This window comes from Lonchura striata, chromosome 3 (genome assembly GCF_046129695.1).
Source record: "Lonchura striata isolate bLonStr1 chromosome 3, bLonStr1.mat, whole genome shotgun sequence".
In the NCBI taxonomy this organism is placed as follows: Eukaryota; Metazoa; Chordata; class Aves; order Passeriformes; family Estrildidae; genus Lonchura; species Lonchura striata.
The window spans coordinates 16641277-16664770 of record NC_134605.1 but is presented as its reverse complement, the minus strand read 5'-3'; the positions used below and the strand labels follow the sequence as shown (position 1 = coordinate 16664770).

The 23494-nt window shown below is 37.0% G+C and overlaps 1 protein-coding gene across 2 annotated transcripts in view; it reads right to left on the bottom strand.

Moving 5' to 3' along the window:
* Positions 1–370: 370 nt before the first annotated feature.
* PRKCE (protein kinase C epsilon) overlaps positions 371–23494 on the bottom strand; it is a 287758-nt gene continuing 264634 nt past the window's right edge. The window contains exons 14-15 of one of the 2 annotated variants that reach the window (XM_031504267.2): positions 21628–21774; positions 371–3595 (exon numbers count right to left, since the gene is read on the bottom strand). In XM_031504267.2, coding sequence (XP_031360127.1) covers positions 3449–3595; positions 21628–21774 — 294 coding nt within the window. In that variant the 3' untranslated portion in view covers positions 371–3448. Of the gene's footprint in view, positions 3596–13856; positions 13887–21627; positions 21775–23494 lie in introns of those variants that run through there. The other variant, XM_031504268.2, reaches the window with a different exon arrangement.

Sequence of the window (23494 nt, the reverse complement as noted above, 5' to 3'; positions counted from 1 at the left end):
GCAATATGTTTGTACTCCAAGTGCCCTCCTGAAATGGATTTTTACAATGCAGCTAAACAGAATGCTGGGATCAGTCAGAAGGCAGCGAACATGATGTAGCCAGTAAGCAGAAAAAATATGTAAACTCACCTGCATGGTGTTCTTGAAGTAAATGCTGTATTACCCAAGAAAAATACTGATCACACACTGTTACCTGTGATTTTCTTGGAGTGTCTAGTGCTTCACAGCTGAGGATCTTGTTAGCAAATACTTCCTTTGCAAAACGTCCATTCCTAAAAGACAAGCTCACGAAATTCTGTACAACACATAACAGGAAAAATTCTCATCCTTCATCTTTCTTTCTTCCTCATTAGGAAATACTCAGGAAAACTTTGGGGAAAAAATAAGATTTAACATCATTGTATTTATTAGGTTCCAAAACAATACACATTCACATCCTTTTGAATACAGTACATTTGGCACAGTAATAAGGTTTACGATGAAATAACACTAATGAGTGGCAAGAGATTCAAATTACATCCATAAGAAAAAAAATTCTGTACAAATAAATCCTCACAATAAAAAAAAACCTACCCCCCTAACTGAATACATTTTATATTTAGCCAGAACTATTCTGCACATAATTTAAAAAGAGGTAATTTTTAAGCCTATTTGGAGAGAATTATTTTTCACACTTTGGAGATAAATGTGTTTCCATTTTTAAAGTCTGCTTGGGAGGAAAACCAAGAAACAATGTGTTCTTTATAATTATTATTATGAATAATAATTTTGGCATTTTGCACTCATTTTACGAAGAAGGAACAGAAAAGATTCTACAGAACAGGCAGAAATGTAACAGAATGTTCTTTTTTAAGAGTTATCTTTAAAAATGTTCAAGGTAACAGACAGACCTTCTGATGTAAACCCACGGCAGAGGATCTAACTATTTATACGGAAGAAATATCTGCCCATGCAATAGTTTCTATCTCCTTCACTTTTCTCTTAGCATCTCACCCAACACTGCAGGCACTGAGGCCTCTTGACATATGAACATTTGCTAATTATCTTCATGTTAGAAAGGGGAATACAGACTACATAGCTTGTGCACAACAGCTTTATGGGATGTTTTTATTCCTTCAAAATAAATGCGCAAAGTTCTGTGTAAAGGCCCCTTGTTGGACAAACAGTAGTGCACGATCCCATAACTTGTCTTCCTAGCAGTCTACTCACCCATGAAAAAGAACACCTTAGCATTGTGATCAGTTCTTGCCTGGATGTCAAAAGCTAACTGTGATGAGAAATAAACAGAGCCAGTGGCGAGACACAAATTGATGGGCAGCTCTACAATATATTTCTAAGAGAGAAAGAGATTTAAACATTGAGATGATGCAATCATTAAGATGTTCTGTGCTGGTACTCAGCTCCAGAAGCTAGTCTTTTCCCAGTACAAAAGATTACTGAAGATAAATTAAATTAAACTAAAGGCTTGATCCTTATTACACTTGTAGGCCAGACAACACATTAATTGATATATCATAATATTTAATATTTTGAAATAATCATAAGAATATATATAATAATTACACCTGAGTTTTAAAAACAAAACAAAATGGAACTGAATGGTGTCATCAGTAACAGGCTATGAGCAGCCAGACACAAAACTGACACAAACTAACTCATCTGTTTGAGACCAAGATTATCTCTTAAAGCCAATGATTCACACTTTGTCCACCACGATTTGTAACATTCCTTTCTCTTTCCGAGCTCTATCATGTCATAATAGAGTCAAAGAGAACTATACAAGAGTTTTAGTATAGCTTAATATATGTCTATGTCTTTTATAACAAAAACCTCATCTTTCTGACAGTAACTTGAACCAATACACATACAAGAGTATTGCACATGGACATTATTATAATTATTCTTTCATAGACTAACATTTTAATAGTATGCCTGAACATGCAGCAGTTGATACCTCTATATTCAATGAATTCCACAGGCCTTGCAGCAAACACTATATACAAAATCTCACCTGTACAAAAGGCAAAAAAGCTTTAGTGCCACTTTGCCAATCACAAGTATATATATTTTTGTGCAGCTGGAAATCCATGTGCAACAATTAAAATGGATTCCAATGACCGCTCACTCAGTCCAGTAAAATATATAATAAAATGACCTCAGCGATACATGTACACAAAAAAAAAAAAAAGAAAAAAAAAGATTAAAACCAAAACCAAATCACAGGGTACTCCTGGAAATATAAGTACATAACACTGTTTGCGTATCTACAGGAGGTAACTTCACATTAGTAGTAATGTCCACATGAGTTACCATTTCAATTCATACACACAAAAAAAAAATCAATTTACAGTTTTCAGTAATGTCAGTTTGTGAATGTTTGATCTTCAGTTTTTAACACATCTCCACATAATGCATGTGTAGCCTTACTTTGTGTCTTCTAAAAGCAGATTTCTCTTTAGATTTTAAACATAAAACCCAACAAACACAGTAGTATTATGGTTTTGCAAAAGTGTGCAAAAGTAACACACTGCTGAGAAAATAAATATAAATAAGAAATTATTTACCAACTTAGCTACTATGGAAAAGGCAAATTTATAATGTTTATAATTAATTTTTTATGTAAAATTAACTGTAAACATTTGTAAGCTTACCGTCACATTAATGGTTCATTTAAAAGGACATTAAATTTGGTAACATGGATAGTACACCAAATTGTTTGAAAAACAGTAAAATGGCTATGTATAGCAGAGTTAAATCACTGTAGGCTTTTTATTCTTTAGCCCTTTAATATCTATCCATGTAGCATCCGTTTCTTGCTTTAAAAAAAATTTCAGTTATCTTTTTGTCTCTCATTCCTAAGAGCTTCCTGTGTATTATATGAGGAAGTTCACTGAAAACCTTAATTGATGTGCTTCTTTTTCTGGACAATTTCATAGTTTGTACCTCTCCACAAAAAATTAATAACTGAGGATTACACCTCCATGAAGGCAGACTTTGCTTTCCAAAGGACATCTGAGTACAGATCTCACCATAACCACCACGGCAAAAGAAACAGTTCTTACCTTCTTAGCTTAATTATATATGATGATTACAGAATCTGATCTGCTAAATTGCTTTCAATAGCATAGCTTAATTTCCTATGCAAAAGATGCAATTTTGTCCTCTGGAAATTCCTATTCTTAGGAATAAAAGAAAAGTTGCAAATATATGGCAGTGTGTTACATCCACAATTTCTGATACAAAATTATTTTGCATTGCTTTGTGAGACAGAAATTAAGAGTGCTTTCAGGTCATAAGATAAAAGGAAAAAAACAATAAATATATATTTGAACTTGGGATATGGGCTCAGGGTAAAAGAAGTAGTTCTTCATCTACTGAGTCTCAGTAATTTGATGATCTCTTCAGAATCACTTCTTGTAGCATCATTCATCCGTCAGCCTAACGTTGTCTATGGCAGTAGCTCTTCTCCAAAATAAGAGAACCCTTTAAATTCTTCTTGATTGATTTGTTTTATAATTGTCTCATCCACTAGTGTTAATACTGGTTCTTCTCGTGTAAAGTCTTGATCAAAGTTATTTACATCCCTTTTGGTTTTCTGAGAAGAGAAATATAAATAAGGTGAATGGTAAAACAGCACAATAAAATAAAAGGTGCTCTCTCCTCCTCTCCAACCCCCCCGAAAAGGCTGAATTTTCTGGAATGATTGAAAGAAAAGAGGAGCTACTTCACACAAATAATAACAGACATATGAGAGAAGCTACAGGAGCAAGAAGTATAAATGAGTTTAGGAGAGGCCACAGAAGCAGTACTATAAATGAGGTCCCAGAGACTCACGGTCTCTGACAGGTGAAGGAACAGCAGTATGATGATAAAGCAGAAAGCTGAGATTAGGACTAGTTTTAAAAAGGCTTTGGCGTAGTAGGTGGTATGGCCATTTCCTCTTGGATTTGAACATAAACATATCTCATTCAGAGTCACAGAGTGAACTGATTTAATTGATTCCCCCCAAACACAGCCCACTGTTTCAAATTTAAGTTAACAATTTCTTTATATCACCACAAGTGATACAGGCTACACTCATGTTTAAAAATCTGAGGTAAAGCTTCCAACAGCTCTCAATCCAAAACCCTTGAGTTCAACAATGGATTTCCTAATGCTGCCATATGTAATTGAGAATACCATGCAAAATATGAAATCCTGTCTCCAGAGAAATCCACTTCAGAACTCTTCTTTATTTCAATGGCACCAGGATTTTCCCACCCAAGTCTAAAGCCCCTCACTCCTTCAGCAAAGTTGGGCCAATGAAGTGCAGCTGTGCATGTTCTGGGACAAGAGGTATTAAGAGAGAGAGTCCTGGGGAGGCTGATTTGCTGTCCTCATGACACTCATGACAGTGACTATCTGTGACCACTTACTTGAAGAAAAACCACTCTAGGTGACAGCAGAAAATGTTCTCCATGGTGATTCCTTTGAACCTGCAGTGCTCACATTTTCCATGTTGGCAGCACATTTCAGGCATGTACAGGTTCAGGGAATTGGAACAAACCTTTTTCTTTATGCTGTCTCTTTTCTCTTTGTGTTATGGAAACTAATAATTACCTGGGTGATCCTTAATGGAGGCACACTGACACATTGAAAATGAACTTTGTGTTCCTCCTGCCCATGCATGAGATTAAATGATACTGGAAGTAGAACAGCTATTTGACTTGCAAAGTAAAATGATAAAATGAAAAAGTCATACATCATAAATATATCAATATATTCAAAATGGGATATATACCACCTTTCCATCTTTCAATGTAGGTAAACTTTTCAATTCTGCAGATATATATATATAAGTATTTTATTAATAGTCAACCTTCACCTACACTGTAAGAACTTCATAGATATAGGGAAAGAAAGGTCTGTGTAAATGCAAGAGACTGTCACTTGTAAACCAAGTACTTTCTAAGTGCAGACAAACAAAAATCCACAATCTCTACCTATAGAATTCCATTAAAAGGAAAGGGATATGGACTTAAAAAATAAATATTAAAAAATATTTATTTAGATTGTTTACATTTCAAATATTTACTTTGTACATAAAGACCAGACATGAAATGTATGTGACTCATTTAAATCTGAATTGCATAAGAGGTACGAGCGACATGGCTTTGGACTTTATGAGGGTTTTTTAAAATTAATTTGGCAAAACCTGCAAAATAAAAATGAAATTCCATCTTAATTTTTAAAAGCATTACATTGCAACTGTGCCTACATTCCTCTTGTTTTCCATGTCCTACCATAGTATTTTCACACACTCACACATTTTGCCACAGGAATACTCACTAAAGCAGAAGAAGGTGAGTATTTGCAAAAAGTAGAATTCAAATTCAGAACTGTAGTTATATGCAAAAGAAATGTGACTACCCTCACACTTTTACTATCTATCAAGGACAAATAAACTTTCAAGTAGCTGAAAACAAATAGAATATATATTATTTTCAGGTTTCTATATTGAACATATTTGTGAAAAGTATTATTTCCTTGCATAACTTAAAAGAGTTAAATGACAAATTCCTCAAAACTGTCAGGGGCATTTAATTCCCCATAGCTACTTATTCCAGAAATCATGAAGACTTGTGAAGGTGTTGGACAAAAAAGAGAACAGAAGAGTACATATAAAAAAGGGTCCCAACATTGGTGTATGTAAATTCTATTGATTAAAAATAATTGTGCTGTCAGTAGGGAATCCCAAACACTTCTGAAACAACAAGCAAAGATATTTGCTTAGATTTAAAAGCTTACTGTGTCTAAAAAATATGACTTCAAGACCAAAGAAGGAAAGAGAAGGTTTTACTTTCTCTGATTTATAAACAATTCCATGTAGTTTTGGCAGCATAGGTGTAAATCACCCAATTTATTAACAGGTCAAGCAAGGATCAATCTACAATTGCAAGGATGGGCTAACAGGTCTCTAATTAACCAACTGATTAAGTGAGATAAAACAAATCACGGGGAGCAAAAGTGAGTGGATTAAGCCAAGGTAGCACTCATAACAAGTGCTTCTTTTCAACTGAAAGATTTATTTGAGAAGCCCTCCTTAGCAACTTAGGCACTTTCTTCCTGAAGCTATGACTATTTTGCAAGGCTCCATTTGCTAAGACAAAACAGGTCTGGCCACATTTCTGCTACTACTGGTATTTTAATGTACTTGCACTGTGAATACTCTGTAGGCCAAGAGCATGAACCATCCCAGGGTTGCATCATGAGGGCTCAGGATGAAGGTATGAAGGGCTGTACCTGTCTCCTAGCAGAGAAGCTGAGAAAAGAAGGAAGATCTGCAAGGTAAGGAGAATATATGAAAGAAACAGAGTGCAGCTATTATCTGACTCTGAACATTTTAAAATCATGAAGATAAAAGGAAAAATGTTTAGATTGACTGCTAAATGCCTAATTTAAAATGCAGTAATTATATGGGTGGGATTGTGTTTATTTAGCCTGCAGCTCCTAAGACTCTGGGACACATTATTTTAAACTTTTCTGACTTTTTTCCAGGTTAGACTCTTCAATTTCAGATGACTGAGGAAACTACAATACTAGGGGAGAAGAACATTCAGAATTACAGCTGTCCTGCTAAACACACAGAAATTCCATTAGGTTTCAGGTGCTCCTTTTTTTCTCTCTAGACTACCCAAGCATCTTGTCTTTAGCTACACAAGAGCAGGAGCACAGCAGCTACCCAAAAGCTCCCAACAGTAGGTGCCTAACTTCACACTGCGCTGGCAATGACCAAAAATGGCATAATTCCAACTCTAAATCTCATCAGAATGATGGCTGCTCCACCAGCAGAAAATCTCTGGTACTGAGAAGGAATAGTGACCACCTCTCGTGCGGGACATGTGCCAGCCACTTGATCTTTTGTTTTTCCCAGCAGTGTGAATGGTGACCTTCAGAGCTCCCACCTGAGCAGTGACTGTGTGACTTAGGAGACATGATATGATTAGATGTAAAACTTGAATGTTTAATAAACCCATATGACTACCCGCCATCAAGGAAAACAATTTTTAAGTCAAAAGCATGTTTTATTCTATTCAACAAGATAAAGATATCAGAAACTATAAAAGGCTATCTCTTGATAAAACACCATTTAATCAGCTTTTGTAGCTGGCCTGTACAATTTTGGACAAAGAGCTATTGGGTTTTTTGAGTCAAAGTGCTTTTTTTATTCTCAAATTTCTTCACATATTTATTAAAAGATGCTGTTAATAAGCACACATTAAACGGTGGTTTTCTGAATTCTTTTGTTTTCACTGCCATTTCAATAAAACATTCAATTTCTACTTGCAGTTACAAGCTCAAGCTTAAGAAAACCCCACTAAAATCTGCTTATTAAGCTTTTTCAATGTTGAGGATTAGCAACCTTGTCTGTCAGTGATTACTGAATGACTTCATATGAATTTCAACAGTGAAAAAAGAAATTTAAGTTCATGTTCTTATAACTGAGAATACATTCAGAAAGTTAAAACTTGCAGTTCCTTCCGTTAATTACATGAAGGAAATGTGAATTATGGGAGCCTTTGGTATTGAAAAGCCACAGAAATTCTTGCAAGAAGGCACCTGACAGAAGGTGCTCCAAACCAGGGAACTCAGGAACGCTTGGACAACTCATCAACTGTGTCATGAGGCCAAGAGGCTCAGTGGACTCTCTTCTGCCTAATAAAGATTAATTATCCAGTTTGGAGACATTAAGAAGTCTCTCTCTTTGTTACTTATTTTCATTTAATTTGCAGAAAATCACTGAAACCCTTTCAAGTCCACTGAAAGCTCAACAGCTCTCATAACTGTGCTAGCATTGTCCAGCAGCTTCAAAGGCTACTCAGAGAAGGTAAAAACCAGATGAAGGTGGTGGCTAGGAAAGAACACTGCCATGAAAGAATGGGGTTTGTGTTTTAGTCTGATTGTCCTACAAATTCACAATATGCTGTTTAAATATAACTACAGGAGGCTGCTGCAGCTTTTGGTGTGCAGCTCCAGAGGCACATGACAGCAAGAACGGGACATGCAGCAAGAGTCACACTTTCTCATATGTATTGGTATCACTTAATTTAATACAGAATTTTATTTCAGTAAGTAATAAGTGAGTCCCATGTTTGACACAGTATCATCAAGAAGAAATTCTTCGATCAGGATCATAAAAGCTCAAACATTTTGTATCTACCTCATAGCTGATAAGACTTTCAGATTATATTTATCAAGACAAAGGGAAACTCAGACATCAAACCAGCTGGTTTGCAGCACAAGGTTATGTGGCTAACCTCACACGTCACCATCCTCTCACTCACCTCTCCTTGTTATGATAACAAAAACCACAGCACAGGCAGAGATCACTTTGCACCATAGATTGGATTTCTTTTTGTAGAGGTGTAGTAGTTTCTAATTATTTGAGACCAACTTTAATGACCGCTCATTTTTGCACATAATTTAAGCTATTTATAAATAAATTCAGTATGAATATTTTAAAAGAAATGGGCTAAGAAGCACGACACTTCAGGCCTGTCTTTCACTTTATCCTCAGGATGCCTCCTCACAGTATTTGCATGTCCTGAGAATCTGTATCAGCATTAGAAGTATTTCCTAGCTTGCCTGATAAGAAATACATGTTATCAAAATAACTTTATAAGTCAATAAATTTTCTAAGCATGTTAACTGCTCTATTCGCACATGGAAGAGTGACAACACATTTGCTCTGATATATTCAACTGAAGCTTATGATGATGATAAAAAAGCTTTTGAATCCAAGGAGCTTTTTAAAGTATAACAACATTCATCACTTCCAAGCAGAGGGTGAGATTTCATTCTCCTAGACAATGCTTTCATTAGAGGTAAAGGGCACCACATTAAGTGAAAGTAGTGGGAAAGCCCCTCCAACCCCCACTCAATAAAGGTGTTAATGGATAGAGAAACAGTATTTGAAAAGCATGTCAACCTATACAGCCCATACTTTAATCTGTTATGGAATTACACAGATATTCAATAAACACCAAGCAAATTCACAAAACGATAGATTTTAAAAGGGATCATTTGTGATACACTAAAATGAAACAACATGTATATTGAAATGGTATTCCCTTTCTTAGGACTGTTAAATGGGTCAACTAGGAAGGAGGAATAACCTAAACAATTAAGGGCATAAACATTTAATGACTTCTTGGCCAGAATGTCAGCCTTTGTATTTCACTTTTACATATACTTCTTCAAAACCAGAGCCTCTACAAAACAAAAAGACAAAAAGAAAGGCAAACAAAATCAAAGTTCTGCAGGTTCCCTGATAACTAGTCTGTGTTCATGGTCTGAGCAATAAACCTCTCTCAGCAGTCCCTGTGAATCTGTTGTCCTCTATGGCCCTACTTGGGTACACTCATCACCCTGAGTACAGAGCACTAAAGTTACACACAGTAAAAAGCCATGTATATAGCAAACCTTTGTTCATAGCCTGATTGCTATACAACAGTTATTTCTGCACAGAACTTGGATGGAGATAGATTCCACAGGAGTTTTAGGGGAGCTCAGCACCAGTTTGCCATCCCACGTTAGTCCTTTGCTCTCAAAATCCATCGTGTTCCTCTTCTTAGGGCTTGCTTCAGTTAGGACTCAATTGTGACACAGAGCCATTGCACATTAGCTATGCTATGATAGAATACATGCATTTTTTTGAAGGGAAAAAAATGCAGGGAAAGAGTGCCAACTTCTGAAATCCTATACTACATTTTGCCCTTAAGGTAGGCTTCTTTGAAAGAAGTAACCTCATGAGGAACAATTTTATATTTCTTCTTGGGAAGGGGAGGAAAGACAAGAAGAGAAAGTAATGGAACGATCATATGAAATTACCCTTCACCTGCACAATGTGATTTCTATTGCAAAACCTATGATCTACTCTGCAGGGCAGATTTTATATGTGTGTCTCTCTAATTCACATTATACTGGCAAACTTCGTTGATATCCTCAGCTGCTCTAAGGCTATAATCAGCCATGTCATCTCCCCTCTCACATCCTGGCATAAATCCCAGCTTAGCCCATTTTCAGTTGTGGTCTCCTGAAACTGCATTTCTACCACTGTCACAGCAGAGTGACAGGAGTCAGGGCTGGTGCATCTGTGACAATGTGCTGAACCACCTGCTGGTGAGTTCTAAAAAACACTTGAAGCCTTTTGGCCTTCCTGATCCTTAGCACTTTGGCACAAAGGACTATCCAGACAATGGAGCTGACTTGCAAAGCGGTGGAAAAAGTGAGGCAGGTTGGTAAGTCTACGGCACATATTCCCAGAATTTCAGTGGCTTCCAGGAGACATCTGCAAAATCACTGAAAAAGTTATCCAAATATAGATTAACTGTGCACTGAGGCATTTGACCAGATATGTCCTATCAAAGATCAATAGATTCACTTTACTTTCCATTCTTTAAGCAATCAGAAAGACAAGGAATTAATTAAGGAGACTGTGTTGTTCGTAAATCGATGAATTATGTAATTAAATATTTCAAGACACTCTGTATATCCTGAATAAATACTGCATTATGGAAGCCTTCCTGATGATGGCATGAAATTACATAGTAGTATCTTGTGATTCTGAGTCCTCCTCTATCAAGGAGCACTGATATGCGCATTGGGAGGCTGGATGCAAAAAAAAAAAAAAAATCACAGCTTAAAAGGTGTGACAACACTTACAGTGGGAGCAAAATTCCAAGACTCAGTTACACATTAAAATAATTTGCATTGCAGGCCATAGAATAGAAATGCTACACAGTTTTTGGCAAGAATACCTACATTTCTGGGAATTTATGCTCTTTGATACTCTAGCTAATTAGTTTGACATGGATGATGCATATGACAGGCTTTCATACAGCAAAATGGTATAACAGTTTTTAACTAAGACAAAAGGAGAAAGCTACACAATGATGGTTTATTGCTAAAACAACAGAATTGTTAGAGATTATATTTTTAAGTGTAATGATTATTTTTAAGCCTTTACAAAGACAGAGCAAAATAAAGACATATGTGACTTCAGAAAGCAGGTGAGGATGCTGCCTTTTCTTTTTTTTTTTTTTTGACTAATGCACATACAGATCATAGGCTAAACAAAAGGCATTGCACGGCTACGCGTGAATGCTTGTTACTTCTTCATCTCAATACATCTTTTTTCCACCGTTCTTCCAGACCCTGTAACTGCCTTTTTTGGAACACGGTTTTATTCATAGAGCACAGCACGACATAGCAGAGTTTGTAGTGACATGACTTTAATTCTTGGTTTTGCTACTGATTTGCTTTGAGCTTGAGTAATTTTCATCATTCATCTAGTTTTCTTCCTATTTTTGTTCTCCTACAGGTGGACTGTGATGTGTCTGTCATCTACAATCTCTTGACTGTCTTTCACTTATATGGCTTTTTGCACAGTGGGAACCCCATCTTGCTGGGAATTTGAGCTGTTAATGCAGATATGACAGCAAAAACTCAGTCACCCTTTCTTCTTGGCTTGTCAAATATAATCACAGTCTTTCAAAGAGTCATGGGCAGTCATGGCCTTCAGATCCTTCTTTTCCGTACTCCAGAATTAAGCCAAGAGAACTGTTGTTCTGTAGGTCCTTCACAAATGTGAATATGGCACGCAAGGAACAAGATCTGTGCTTAAGGTTTTTTGCAAGTGTTTAGACTGAGTGCTCCTCTCATCCCATGGGATTTAAGCATATGACTTCTGGAGAATGCTGTTCAGAGGACCAGTACAAGGTTTGTGCCTCCGCAGCAACAAAATCCCTTCTACCAGCACAGCAGCATAACAAGAGGCAGGCAGCAACTAATGAAGTGCTAGGATTCCTCACCATGTAAAGATGCCTTCCCTGTCCTACTGCTGCAGAAAAGTAGCTACACAGCAACTGCTTCAGTCCTCCCTCTGCCTAGCAGTGCACATGTCAAAGGAATTAAGTTTTGCACTAGTATGCTGAGCTGTGAATACACACACTGACAAAATTTGTGCTGCCCATTTTGGGTGAACGCCCTAGTAAGACCTAATTCTTGCATTTGCATAGTGTACTGCTAGCACAGAAAGTTCTGCACGAGAAATAAACCCAAAGCCAAAGCTCTTTTTATACTCAATGTTTACTGGACTCCAGCTGGGATGGGACTAGTCAGAAAAGGCCAGCCTTCAATGAGTCTTGACTTTTTTTTATAAATTCCACCTTCTGATAAAGAGCCAGATGCTACTGCTTCTTAATCACCACTGGCTTTTACTGACATCAGAATCAGGCCCAACAGAGAAATATTATATATTATCTACATTAATATAAAAATAAAATATTTATGTGTGAATTCTTAAGAATGTACATAAGAGTGCAAGTGAATATAATAAGATTATTTCACTTAATGGTTTAGATAACTTATTGAAAATTGCACTGGAGATTAAAGCAGTCAGAAAATGCAACAGAATTTGTGCTTTTCTGGGGAAGCCCAAAAGGAAAGTAGGTACAGTCTAGTTGCTTATCACTCTACCCCAAAGGGCACCACTCAACAATGCACACTTAAGAGATGGTTATATGGACTTAATTATCCAGTATGAAAATATTTTAGTGCTATAAAACCAGGACTTAACAAACCCAAACAAATACTGATGGATCCTCAGTACAGAATCAAAAGAAGCATAATAAAAGTTGTTTAACTTATAAATATTTGGGAACCTGCAGTGCTGGGAAGTAGCTTTCAAACTTCTGTAATTCTAGTGTTATGATAATCACTTCTAAAAACAGCTGCTGGAGGCACTGACGCTGAAGATAATTTTAAAAACCCCATAATCAGACACACTGAATGAGAAATTCTGGGAAAACAAAACCCTGTACATTAAAAAAACAAAACAAAACAAAACAATACAATAAATCCCCCCCCCCAAAACCCCCAAAATACAACACTGAAATCCCTTAAAAATACCAGCTCACTTCTGATTTCTCTGAGCTGCACACAGGCTCTTCAAAAGTTATATACTTATATCTTAGGCAAACTTAGAGGTTGCACAAAGTGCCAAGCTAGTTGAAGCTTTGAAAACCAAGGTCTTTTACTTTCTTGAGGGAAGAGGCAGGAGTGATCCAGACTTCTCTGTCCTGCCCAGCCACTGGACTGATAGGTCTGAGCCATGCTGCAGGTGTAACTATGCTACTATTTGTTGTTCACAGCTGCCTACAGCAAGCTCAGCTGAGATGTTGAACTTCCATGCCTGAAAACAACAAATGCTTCTCAATCAGCAGCTGCCTGGCTAACACTCAAACCCAGTAGCAGAAAAGTGTAACTTCTAGAACTATCCGAAATTCAATATTTTGATTCATGATACCCTGTGACAGGGGGGCAGCATGCAGAAAAAGTGTAGGAGTTCCACCATTATGACTGTCAGTAATAAAGTCTGTCTCAAAGTCCACATCCGTTTTTCTTTTTTTTCTTTTTTTTTTTTTTTTAAAGGATGTATGCTATTTTGACAGTCTACCCCATTTCTAAACTTTTTTTTTTAATATCAATATTAATCAATGCGGTGTCACTCTCAGAAGAAAGCCCACTGTTCTCCTATGCCTGAAATGTCTGAAGCAAGTTGGAAATACATCATGTTCAATGTATAATAATGGTACATGAGGGTCTGAGGTCTCAAGATCACTCCCCAGTGTCTAAGCAGTAACACTTCATGCAAAGGCATGCAGTATAGCCCCTTGCGTGCCCATCTGCTAAATGCTCATTGCCATGCACTGATGACTGAATGGAAATATATTATGAAACTGAAGGGACACCTCAAGGTTATTAGGCCTAAAAGTGGACCTACCTTGACATTTTCCCCATATTGAAGGCCTTACCTTAAAGAGGGACATTCACACTGAAGCAAACTTGAAAAGAGAGAACATTTACACAAAAAGAAATTTACTTGGCCTGTAATTTCCTATGTTCCTTCTGGTGCTATTGAATGACACTGCATTTTACAGGATTTTTTCCCCACAGCGTAAAGGCAAAGTCATAATTCTGCATGGATGATGATACAAACTATTATCACAAAAAAGTAGAGGTGTGCCAAAGAACCCCCACCAAAACAGTATCATGACTTCCCAACACTAGGTTAAAAATCCCTCATTAAAAAGTAAAAAAATCTTTGCCTGTTATCATTCATGTATGAAAATGAATCTGTAGTTAAAGAACTTATGTTTCAGGCTAACATACTGGAAAGTTTTCTCCAGAAACGTGGTCCCTCTTTAAGGATTCCAGCCGTATTTCACAGTAAGCAGATGGTTGCTGCAGCAATTTGAACACACACCTCTCTAATTGAAGGCATTTTTTGGGAGCCATTCAGTGCAGCACCTACCCATGGGGCAGGTCTGCCTGTTTGCCTGTGCAAACAGCCCAGCTGACTCTCCCGAGGTGCTGATTTGTATTTGCTACTTATTACCCAGCTTCCAAACACTGTGGGCATCCAGCTTCTCATTCAGTCATAGGCAAAGGATTGCCAAAATTTTGCCAGTTTTTCACTCATTCAGGGGAGAGGGAAAAGAAAATTCACGGTGCTCAGTGACTCCAGTTGTAACCCACAATCATTGGCTACGACTAGAGTTTCATATTTGGGAATGGCTTCATTTCAAACCTTTGCTGCAGTGCAAAACTGAAAGAGGACACATTGCTGGCATCCTTAAGTCAAGACTTAACAAGGGAGTTCAGGTTCACAAAGGAAACTGCATACAGACAATGTGGCTCAGATAGTGATAACTAAGGGGGGGAGGGACTTCGATAATGGTTTATCATTATCTTAGAGTTACTAGAGCTGAGAAAGGTGCAATTTGAGGCTGAGAGGAAATCTGCTAACACTGAGGTCTGGTATAGCATAAGAACACTCTTCCAAGGGAAGTCCTAAGGATTCAGTCAATTTAAAAGCAGGCTGATTTTTAGCATTTGTTTTCTTGACATTTCTCAGTTGTATTTTTTCCCCGGCCCTTAATTTTGCCTGTGATTACAACAGAGGAGAACTTGAACTGAGAAAAGATTAGGTGATGCAGGCTGGACCACATAATGAGTTTCTAGAAAATCTGGCCGAGAAACTTATATATCTTGCAATTCTTGGGTCTCTGGTTATAGCTGCTAAATCAACACTCTACCCCCTAAGAAGTCAGAACTGAAGAAGGAACATACAATTATTCAGAACATAGTCTCAGTGATGTATCAATAGAAATTGAAGAGGCTGCAAAATGAAGGAAATCATATTAGATGAACAGGCCTACAGCAGCTGTTGCTCCACAGTGCAAAATACAATTCTGCAATAGACTATCCCATTCATTTTTTCTCTAACGCTCTTGAGGAAAGTGAACATTTAGAATGAAAAACCAAAAGATTATGAGTGCATTGAGAAAATTAAAATAATGCATTGTTCTGTGAAAGCTGCATATTGACAGTGAATCATTGTAATACGATTATTTTGTTAACTTCATGTCCATAAAGCCACACTATGAATGGATTGCCACAGGCACTGATAAAGCCATTAGTGATGAAAGTTTGGGTTAATTGCTAGAAAGAAATGCATATGGCAAACATCTGTTTTACCAGGCTTTGAATTACCCCCTCACTTAGAGTTCTTCTGCTTTTTCATGTTGAGGACATCTTAGGCAGAGACTCAAATTTTCCCAACCCTGACATTGACAACAGAGTAGATAAAAGAGGCAAGTCTGTCTGTTGGCAAGCACATTTGCAAAAGTTGACAGTGAAAATTCAGTCTGGAAGGACAGGCGTGTGCATGTAGTGAGACTGTCCTTGCTGCGTAGTGCCTAAGAGCTTCCTCTGTCTCACATCTCCTTGCAGCACTGTGACCAAGAAACACAGGAGTGATTTTACTCTGCTGGTCTAATTCTACAAAAATCAAAAAGAAAGCCCTCAGAGGACTGGAGCACATCTCCTATGAGGAAGGGCAAAGAGAGTTAGGGCTATTAAGTCTGCAGAAGAGAAGACTCCAGGGAAAACCTATATTGTGGACTTCCAATACTAAAAGGAGTTATAAAAAAAAAAAAGAGAGCAACCTTTTTAATTTTAGGGCCTCTTGCCATAAGACAGGGGGTAATGGTTTTAAATTGAAAGAGGGTAAATTGAAACTAGATATAAGAAAGAAATTCCTTACAATGAGAACAGTGAAACACTGGAAATGTTGCTCAGATTGGTGAGAGATGCCCCATTCCTGGACACATTCAAGGACAGCCTGGACATGGCTCTGAGAACCTGATATGGTTGATTAGGCTTGCTGCAGAGTGGTTGGACTAGATGACCTTTAAAGGTCCTTTCCAACCCACACTATTCTATGATTCTATTAAATTGATGCTCAGCCAAATGAGTAACAAATTTTGGGTAGTGATTTTCCTTCATCCCTGGCAAGAGGGACTGTGATACTGCACACTTTTTTGCCACTTGTGCACTTGTTTCTGGGCTTTTTTGCTGGCTGATTTTGCTGACATGTCAGCAGGCCACAGGTTTACTCTGGAAAACTTTCAGCTGGCCAGCTGTGCTCTCAGAAACGACACAAAGAATTTATTGCAAAGAGCTATAACAATATAAAATTAATCAATACACATTAAAGCCAAAGCAGTAATCTGTTTCAATTACTGTTTTTAATGCATAGTTTGTATTTGGTATGGATAGACAGAATCATCCCATCATGCCACCAAGCAGGATCTACCACACTTATCACCACATCAATAACTTAGGTAAGAAATTGATCTACTGCACCATTGTTTTAATTTTTAAGATGGCAAATGCTGTTTGAAAGTGGAAATAGGCAACTCAACCAAGCCAGGAATATAGCCATGGAAACAAAGAAAGATGGGGAGCAGAGATCACTGAATGCTATCAAGGTCTTTGTGGTTCTTGAGCAATATATTATGTTGCAAACCATAGCCTGGCCTTATGGCTACTGATCATGGAAATTTCATATTCCAAAAAGAATAAAATTCTAGGGAGAATACATGCAAAAAAAAAAATCACAACAGAGGAATAAAATGCCTCTGTCTCACAACAGTTGCTCTGGAAAAAAGGTATTTGTCTGCACTAAAATGGTACTTATTACATATGCAATTACATATTCACAACTGCATTCAGTGATGAATACTATTATCCAGAAATGTTCATGACTGGCTGTGAAACTCTAAGAATTAGGTTTTAAGAACAGTAAAAATGATCTTCAAAAGACACTGCAAGGTCACTGGAGCTTATATGTAACCAGTATCTGCTGTCTAGCTGCTCAAAAGTTTGCTTGATTTCTAATGTACATGCTCTAGAGCTATGAATTTTCTTCTACACTAGCTTAACATTTAGAATAGCTTAACATTTAGAATAGCGCAACATGGAACAAACTCAGTATAGTAAACTAGAGTATATTTATTTATTTATTCATATACACACATATATGTAAAATTAATTTTACCACTGAAAAGCCTCATGATCCTAGATTTATGAGGGGAAGAGTTGTCAGATAACATGCATCACAGGACTGAGCCCCAGTGCATTTCAACCCCTCTATATTCTCTATTCCAAGTCATTAACTGCACAAGCAAAGACCCTTCACAGAAGGTTTCAGAGCCACAAAATCTCCTTCCACTGTCTCTACCTAGGACAGCCTAGGGTGGCACTTCTGTCACTGTTTAGCAATCTAAACCTCAGCTATTTGTGTGAGCCCTGAATAGCTGAGTCTTCAGCTGTTTGTATGCCCTGTTCAGGGCACTCTTACAAGCTTTCGAAAAAACACAGTCAGATTTTTAAAATCCTTTTGGTAATTTTCACTCTAATGCTGGACACAGGAAGAAATTTCAGCTTCCAAAGCATCATTAGAATAACCAAATAATGTACAAGCTAGAAAGAGATTAATGGTATTTTCTGGTATAATAAGGAACATAATTACATACATCCACTGTGTGAATGAGATTGAGAAAAACCAAACAAATGAACAACAAACACTTTTAAAAGTTTGGCTAATAAATAGCCACACAGGTTTTTTTTTTTTTTTCCAAGCTCAGTTGAAGAATTCAGACTTAAGGCTGGCAGTGCTGAAGTGACATACCTGAACCATGGAGAAGCACAGCCTGACAGTACCATGTAATATAGCTCCTCAGAAAATTTATTATGGCAGAGAAAGGATGGTTGGTAACAGAAAAGCCAGCTGTGCTAATCAAGGAACTCGTGTGTTTTGAGGAAAGTGAAGCAGAACAGAAGCAAGGCTTTTTCCACAATAACACCTCCATGACCTCCCTTGGCAGATTATTCCATTGTCTGATGGGACCTCAGTGTTTGACCATTTTCCCTAATGACTTTACTGATTTAGTGTCATCACTTTACATTGCTTGGAGTTCATTTGAACGCATCTTATGTATTGTTTTATTTTCAAAGTGTTTATGACATAATAATAAATATTCCCCCCTTAGTCATCTTACTGGTTGGTCAGAAAATAGAAGAGTACCTGTGTAAATATAAGCATTCTTGTATGTGCATGCAAAACTCAATTTAAATGCACAGATGACTATATATGCATTGTATACTTTTTCCCCAACACATATGTACACTCACATATCACATGCAAGAATGTCTATTTTCTGACTAATAATCTGGCCTCCCTTTTCATAGATCTTTTCACAGAACTAGGCCCTCCTAACACAAGATTAAAATATTTTTTTACTCCTCTCTTAACGTTAAAGTCACTTTTAAATAATCAACAGCCTTTTATTAATACTAAAATATTTTAAAAATCATAAAACATACCAAACACAGGCATTAGTTGTTTTTTCCATAGTTATTCCACTGCTGTAGAACAGTTATGTTTGTTAATCTGAATCAATGAATCTCAATGCTACACCCACAACTGAATTTAGAGAAGAACTCTCTATGAAGATTTTAAAGTAGATCATATTTCATTAGTGTTCACCTTCTTCCCTCTTCTCACAATTTTTCAAAGTGAGTGCAATCTGTTCCAGCTTGGCAAGTATACAAAACTACCCTTATAACACTTGAAATATATTGCCCTGTATTTCTTTGCCATTTCTGAAGTTGAATAATTAATAATTATATTTCATATTTGTGATCTTTTTCTCCAGCCTAGATCTATATCACATTTTACTTTCCAAGTAATATATCACTCAGTTTTAAGAGGACAAATTAAAATTTCAAGTATGACCTTGCTCAAAGATTGCTATACAACAATAAAATCCAAACAACTGTAAAATTTATATACTTGGCACAAAATAGCTGATGGATCATAAACATGGATCATAAATATATAAGGTATGTTCAAAGTTATCAGTAAAAGTTGATAGGACCTAGTCACTGGGCAAGATACATTAGAGAGAACATACTGAGAACATGAAAATAATAAGAGATGCCTGTAACAAAGAGCATATATTATCTCAATTCACCACTGTATTAAAAAAAAAAAAAAGAGTTCAGAAAAAAATCCAAGCATACAGAACTACTAGACTGCAGGAATCAAAACTTGTAGTATAAAGAAAGATGGTAGATACAATATAGAAATAATTAGTATGAAAATAGAACATTATAGAAGTAGCCTGAAGAAAAATGACCAGTAGTGTCAATAAGGATGTATAAATTCACCATAACAATTATTAAGGAGCAAAGAGCTGTCCTAAAAGTATACAAATTTCAGACTACTCTGAAATAATCTGCAATTACTACTGAAACTGAATGATTCAATTAAAATACCATTGAAGAAAGCAGAAAAGAGGGAAAGGAACAAAACAACAGAAATTAATGAAATAGGATTGGCTTTACAATATAATAACAGTGAAATAATTACCAGAAAGAGAAAGAAATCCCACTGAGAATGCAGAAGACATTTATATCAGCAATGAATAAAAACACCTGATATATGAAATGCCTCCTGACTTTTAAGGACTGCCACAGTGGGAGTACTTACAAAAATAATAAAAGCCTCATAAAAATACCTATTGTCAAAGGGACCGTGCATCTTGATCATGAAAGGAAAACAGCCAATAAACAGACTAGATGAAAGGAAACTGGAAATTAAATGCAGGCATAAAGTGAAAATAATTCTGCAACAGTTCATCATGTCTTAAAACCAAAATTCTGATGAATATTGAGTAAAGCAACAAAAATTACGGTGAGATGAAAGGCCAAATTTTTTGTGAAAACAAGAAAAGATCTAAACAAATGCAACACAGCCGAACACGGACCTTGTCCAAGTGCAGCTACCTGAGAGCTGTAACCTGACTGGAAAACAGCCACAGTACTAAATAGGCTTCAGAAAGGTACTAAGGGAGTGAAGTTGGGGTTTACACTTGGTGCAGCACCACAGAGGCTTGTACATCACTTGCAACCTTGCCACACCTCCAGAGCAGGGCTGGGCAGCGGGGTTGGGGACTGGCTGCACCCCAGGGGCATTATGAGCTTTCCATTCCCCAATACACTAAGAAAACCTTCCTCATGTGACAACATTGTACCTTACTCCTAGAAAGGCATTCATAAGGGCTTTCACCCACAGTTGTCAATCCCTTTGGGCTTCTTCTGCACAGCTACAGAGAGAGAGAGAGATTTCCCCACGAGTGGACTCAGAGGAGCTGCCTCAGGCTCCTGCTCTGGATGGTCAGCCCTGCTTTCACCATCTACATAAGGAACTTGGGGAAATGCATCTCACTGAACTCAAAGTAAAGGCATTACATGTGGCATACAGCAATTCTTCAAAAGCAATGGGTATTTCTTCACCTTCCAATTTAATTCAGGATTCAGAGTTGAGACCTAAGGTTTTTATTTTGCTCATTTGTATTGCTGTTTGAGTTTTTTAATATCTTTGTAAATTATATAAAGAAAGAATCAAACAAGTAACTTGACCATTTCACAGACAAATAAAACATTGTAATTAGGAATGTGTGAAATCAAAAAATGCAAATCAGTCTTGGAGGATTTATCACAAAATTAGCCTCTTGCAGTGTATAAGCACAAATGTAACCACATGCATTCTGTGACATTTGGTTAATTGTATTTTCATCCAGAGAAAAACTTGAATAAAATATTTTTGCATGGCTTTCATATTTTCTGAAAATGGGTTCTTAAGAGATTTTTTGCTACTTTAAAATAGAAATACTTGGTTATTATTCAGGAAAATATTAGTACATAAATTTATATAATCATAATGTGTGTTTCTTTCCCCCAAGAAACTGTTTTTCAAGTTTCTTCACTTAAAATATTATTCCTTACAAATTCTTGTCTGTGTTTTACTACAAAATCCAGTGGCTATCAGCAATACAGAACTGTGAAGAGTTCACACAGGAAGTATAGACAGTATGTATCAACTGAAATAATCTTTTCTGGCTATGGCATCTTTGAGAACACAGACTATAATTAAAACAGTGCCTTTTGTCATGGTTTATGTAGCTGAACATGAACATTTTTCTGTGAATATTACATTTATTCCTGACACTTACCTTAACAGAAAGAATGACAAAGAAATCTTCTTAGTGCTCTTTTTATGTTACTAATTCAGCCCTCAAAATACTGCATCAGGAAATCTCATTTCTCAGAAAAGCCAACAAGTAGACTTGCCAAACCAAATTTTCTCTGAATGTTATACAAACTATTACTTACAATCCGAGGTTTGAAGGGTGGTTTGATTTTCCTTTGTTCTAGAAGAACCCAGTCAATTTCCTTGAAAAATGGATGCTGCTTAATCGCATCTTCCCCGTTTTGTGACGCCACACAGCCAAGTCGCTTGTTGGGATTTTTTGTCATGAACTACAGGGTGGAGAGGGAGAGGAAAGTTAAAACATGAATGATGATACCTGGAAATCATTTGCCAGTCAATTACACACTGTAATTCTTAAAGCCAAGTTTTTAAGAGACAGTCCCCTTTCAGAAGGTTATTGCTTCTGGCCCTCCATATTTCAGAGGTTTCAGCCACACCATAAGATTCAAAGACTCCAAACTGTAAATTTACTGCAGAAAACTCTTTCAGTTTACTGTTAAGACCTCTTAATTTCATCTTACTGAGAGTGGTAAAGGACTAGATTCTCTTTCAGCATGTATACTTTGAGCTTTAGCCAAAAATACTAAAGGAAAGAAAGATGATCTTAAACCCTCCAGAGACAGAGTGATCAGTACCTGCAGAAAGCTTCCCTTGAGAATGGGAAGTTATGTCATGTCCCCCATGACATAACTCACACATTTTCTTTCATTTTTAGTACATGATTAGTGCCAATGACTGGAACTAACTGGTTTCCTCTGGTGTAGTAATTTATAAACTTCTTATGTTTAAACTATTACTATTCCTGTCAGGAAAAAGCTATACAAATGGTGTAAGACATTGATATCAACTGATGGCAGCTCATATTACTTTACCTGATTTTTCTCTGTTATTTTTTCCTTCTTTTATTAGCAATTGCTCTAGTTTGTGTGGACACAGAATCCTTATAATTCAAGTAGCAACAAATGCTATTCTTATAAACACAAGCACATTATAGAATTAGCTCAATAGCTTTGCTATAACTTCATATTCAGCCATTATATAACATTTTTAAATTTAGAAAAAGTGTACAAAGTAAACAAATGTAATAATTGTTCAGTGCCTTTTCAACCTATGTATCACATTAAACAATACTCCTGTAGAAAAAAAAAGTAGAAAAAAAAATACTGTAATGCATGCCCTTGCTTTAGTACTCCAGGTATTAGTTAAGTAGCTACTTAAGCCCTTAGAATGGTTTTAGATATCTAGATCAACCATCCACAGAATATCCTTGCTGTAATTTTAAAGGTATAACATAGATCAGCAAAGCAATTCTGTCATACACGTGCTGTTCTGAAGATGATCCTTCTCTTTGGTCTTGAGCTCAACTGCTCTGCAAGTTCTTTTGCAAGTGGGCAAGTCATATCTAAACTACAGGCAATATTCCCTATGAGCAGGAAAAACAAAGGTTTTGAAAGGATTACTGTGCTTTGGTGAGGTCTCTTGAAAAACCACAAAATGCATTCCTACGTTCCTCTGCTTTATTTCATCTCTAGGACTGGAGCAAGCAGGCCAGGAACCAGCAGCCACATGCATTACAGAAACAGAACATGGAAACTACAGCATTTTTGTACCATATAAACCAGATATCAAAAGTAGTAAAATATGATCCTAGTATCTTGTTGCAGAGGATAGATAGATACGATTGTTATTTTAGCTAGCCGGATGTCACTTCTACCCTTGGATGAATCATGGAGTGAAATGGACTCTTCCATCCCACCCCGCAAGAGATTGTGGTTCATCCCGCACCTCTGTACCTGCCCCTGAAGCATCGGAGTCTGTAACCCCATTGGCCCATGCCTTGTCCCAGCCCACCTAGGAACCCCTGAAAAGGGGGCTCCGAGCGGCCATCCGGCCTCTTGGCCCTCTCCTCTCTTGGCCCTCTCCTCCTCCTCTCTTGGACTTCCTCCCCCTCTGGGGCTTCCCCTCTCCTAAACCCTCCGTTTCTCTCTT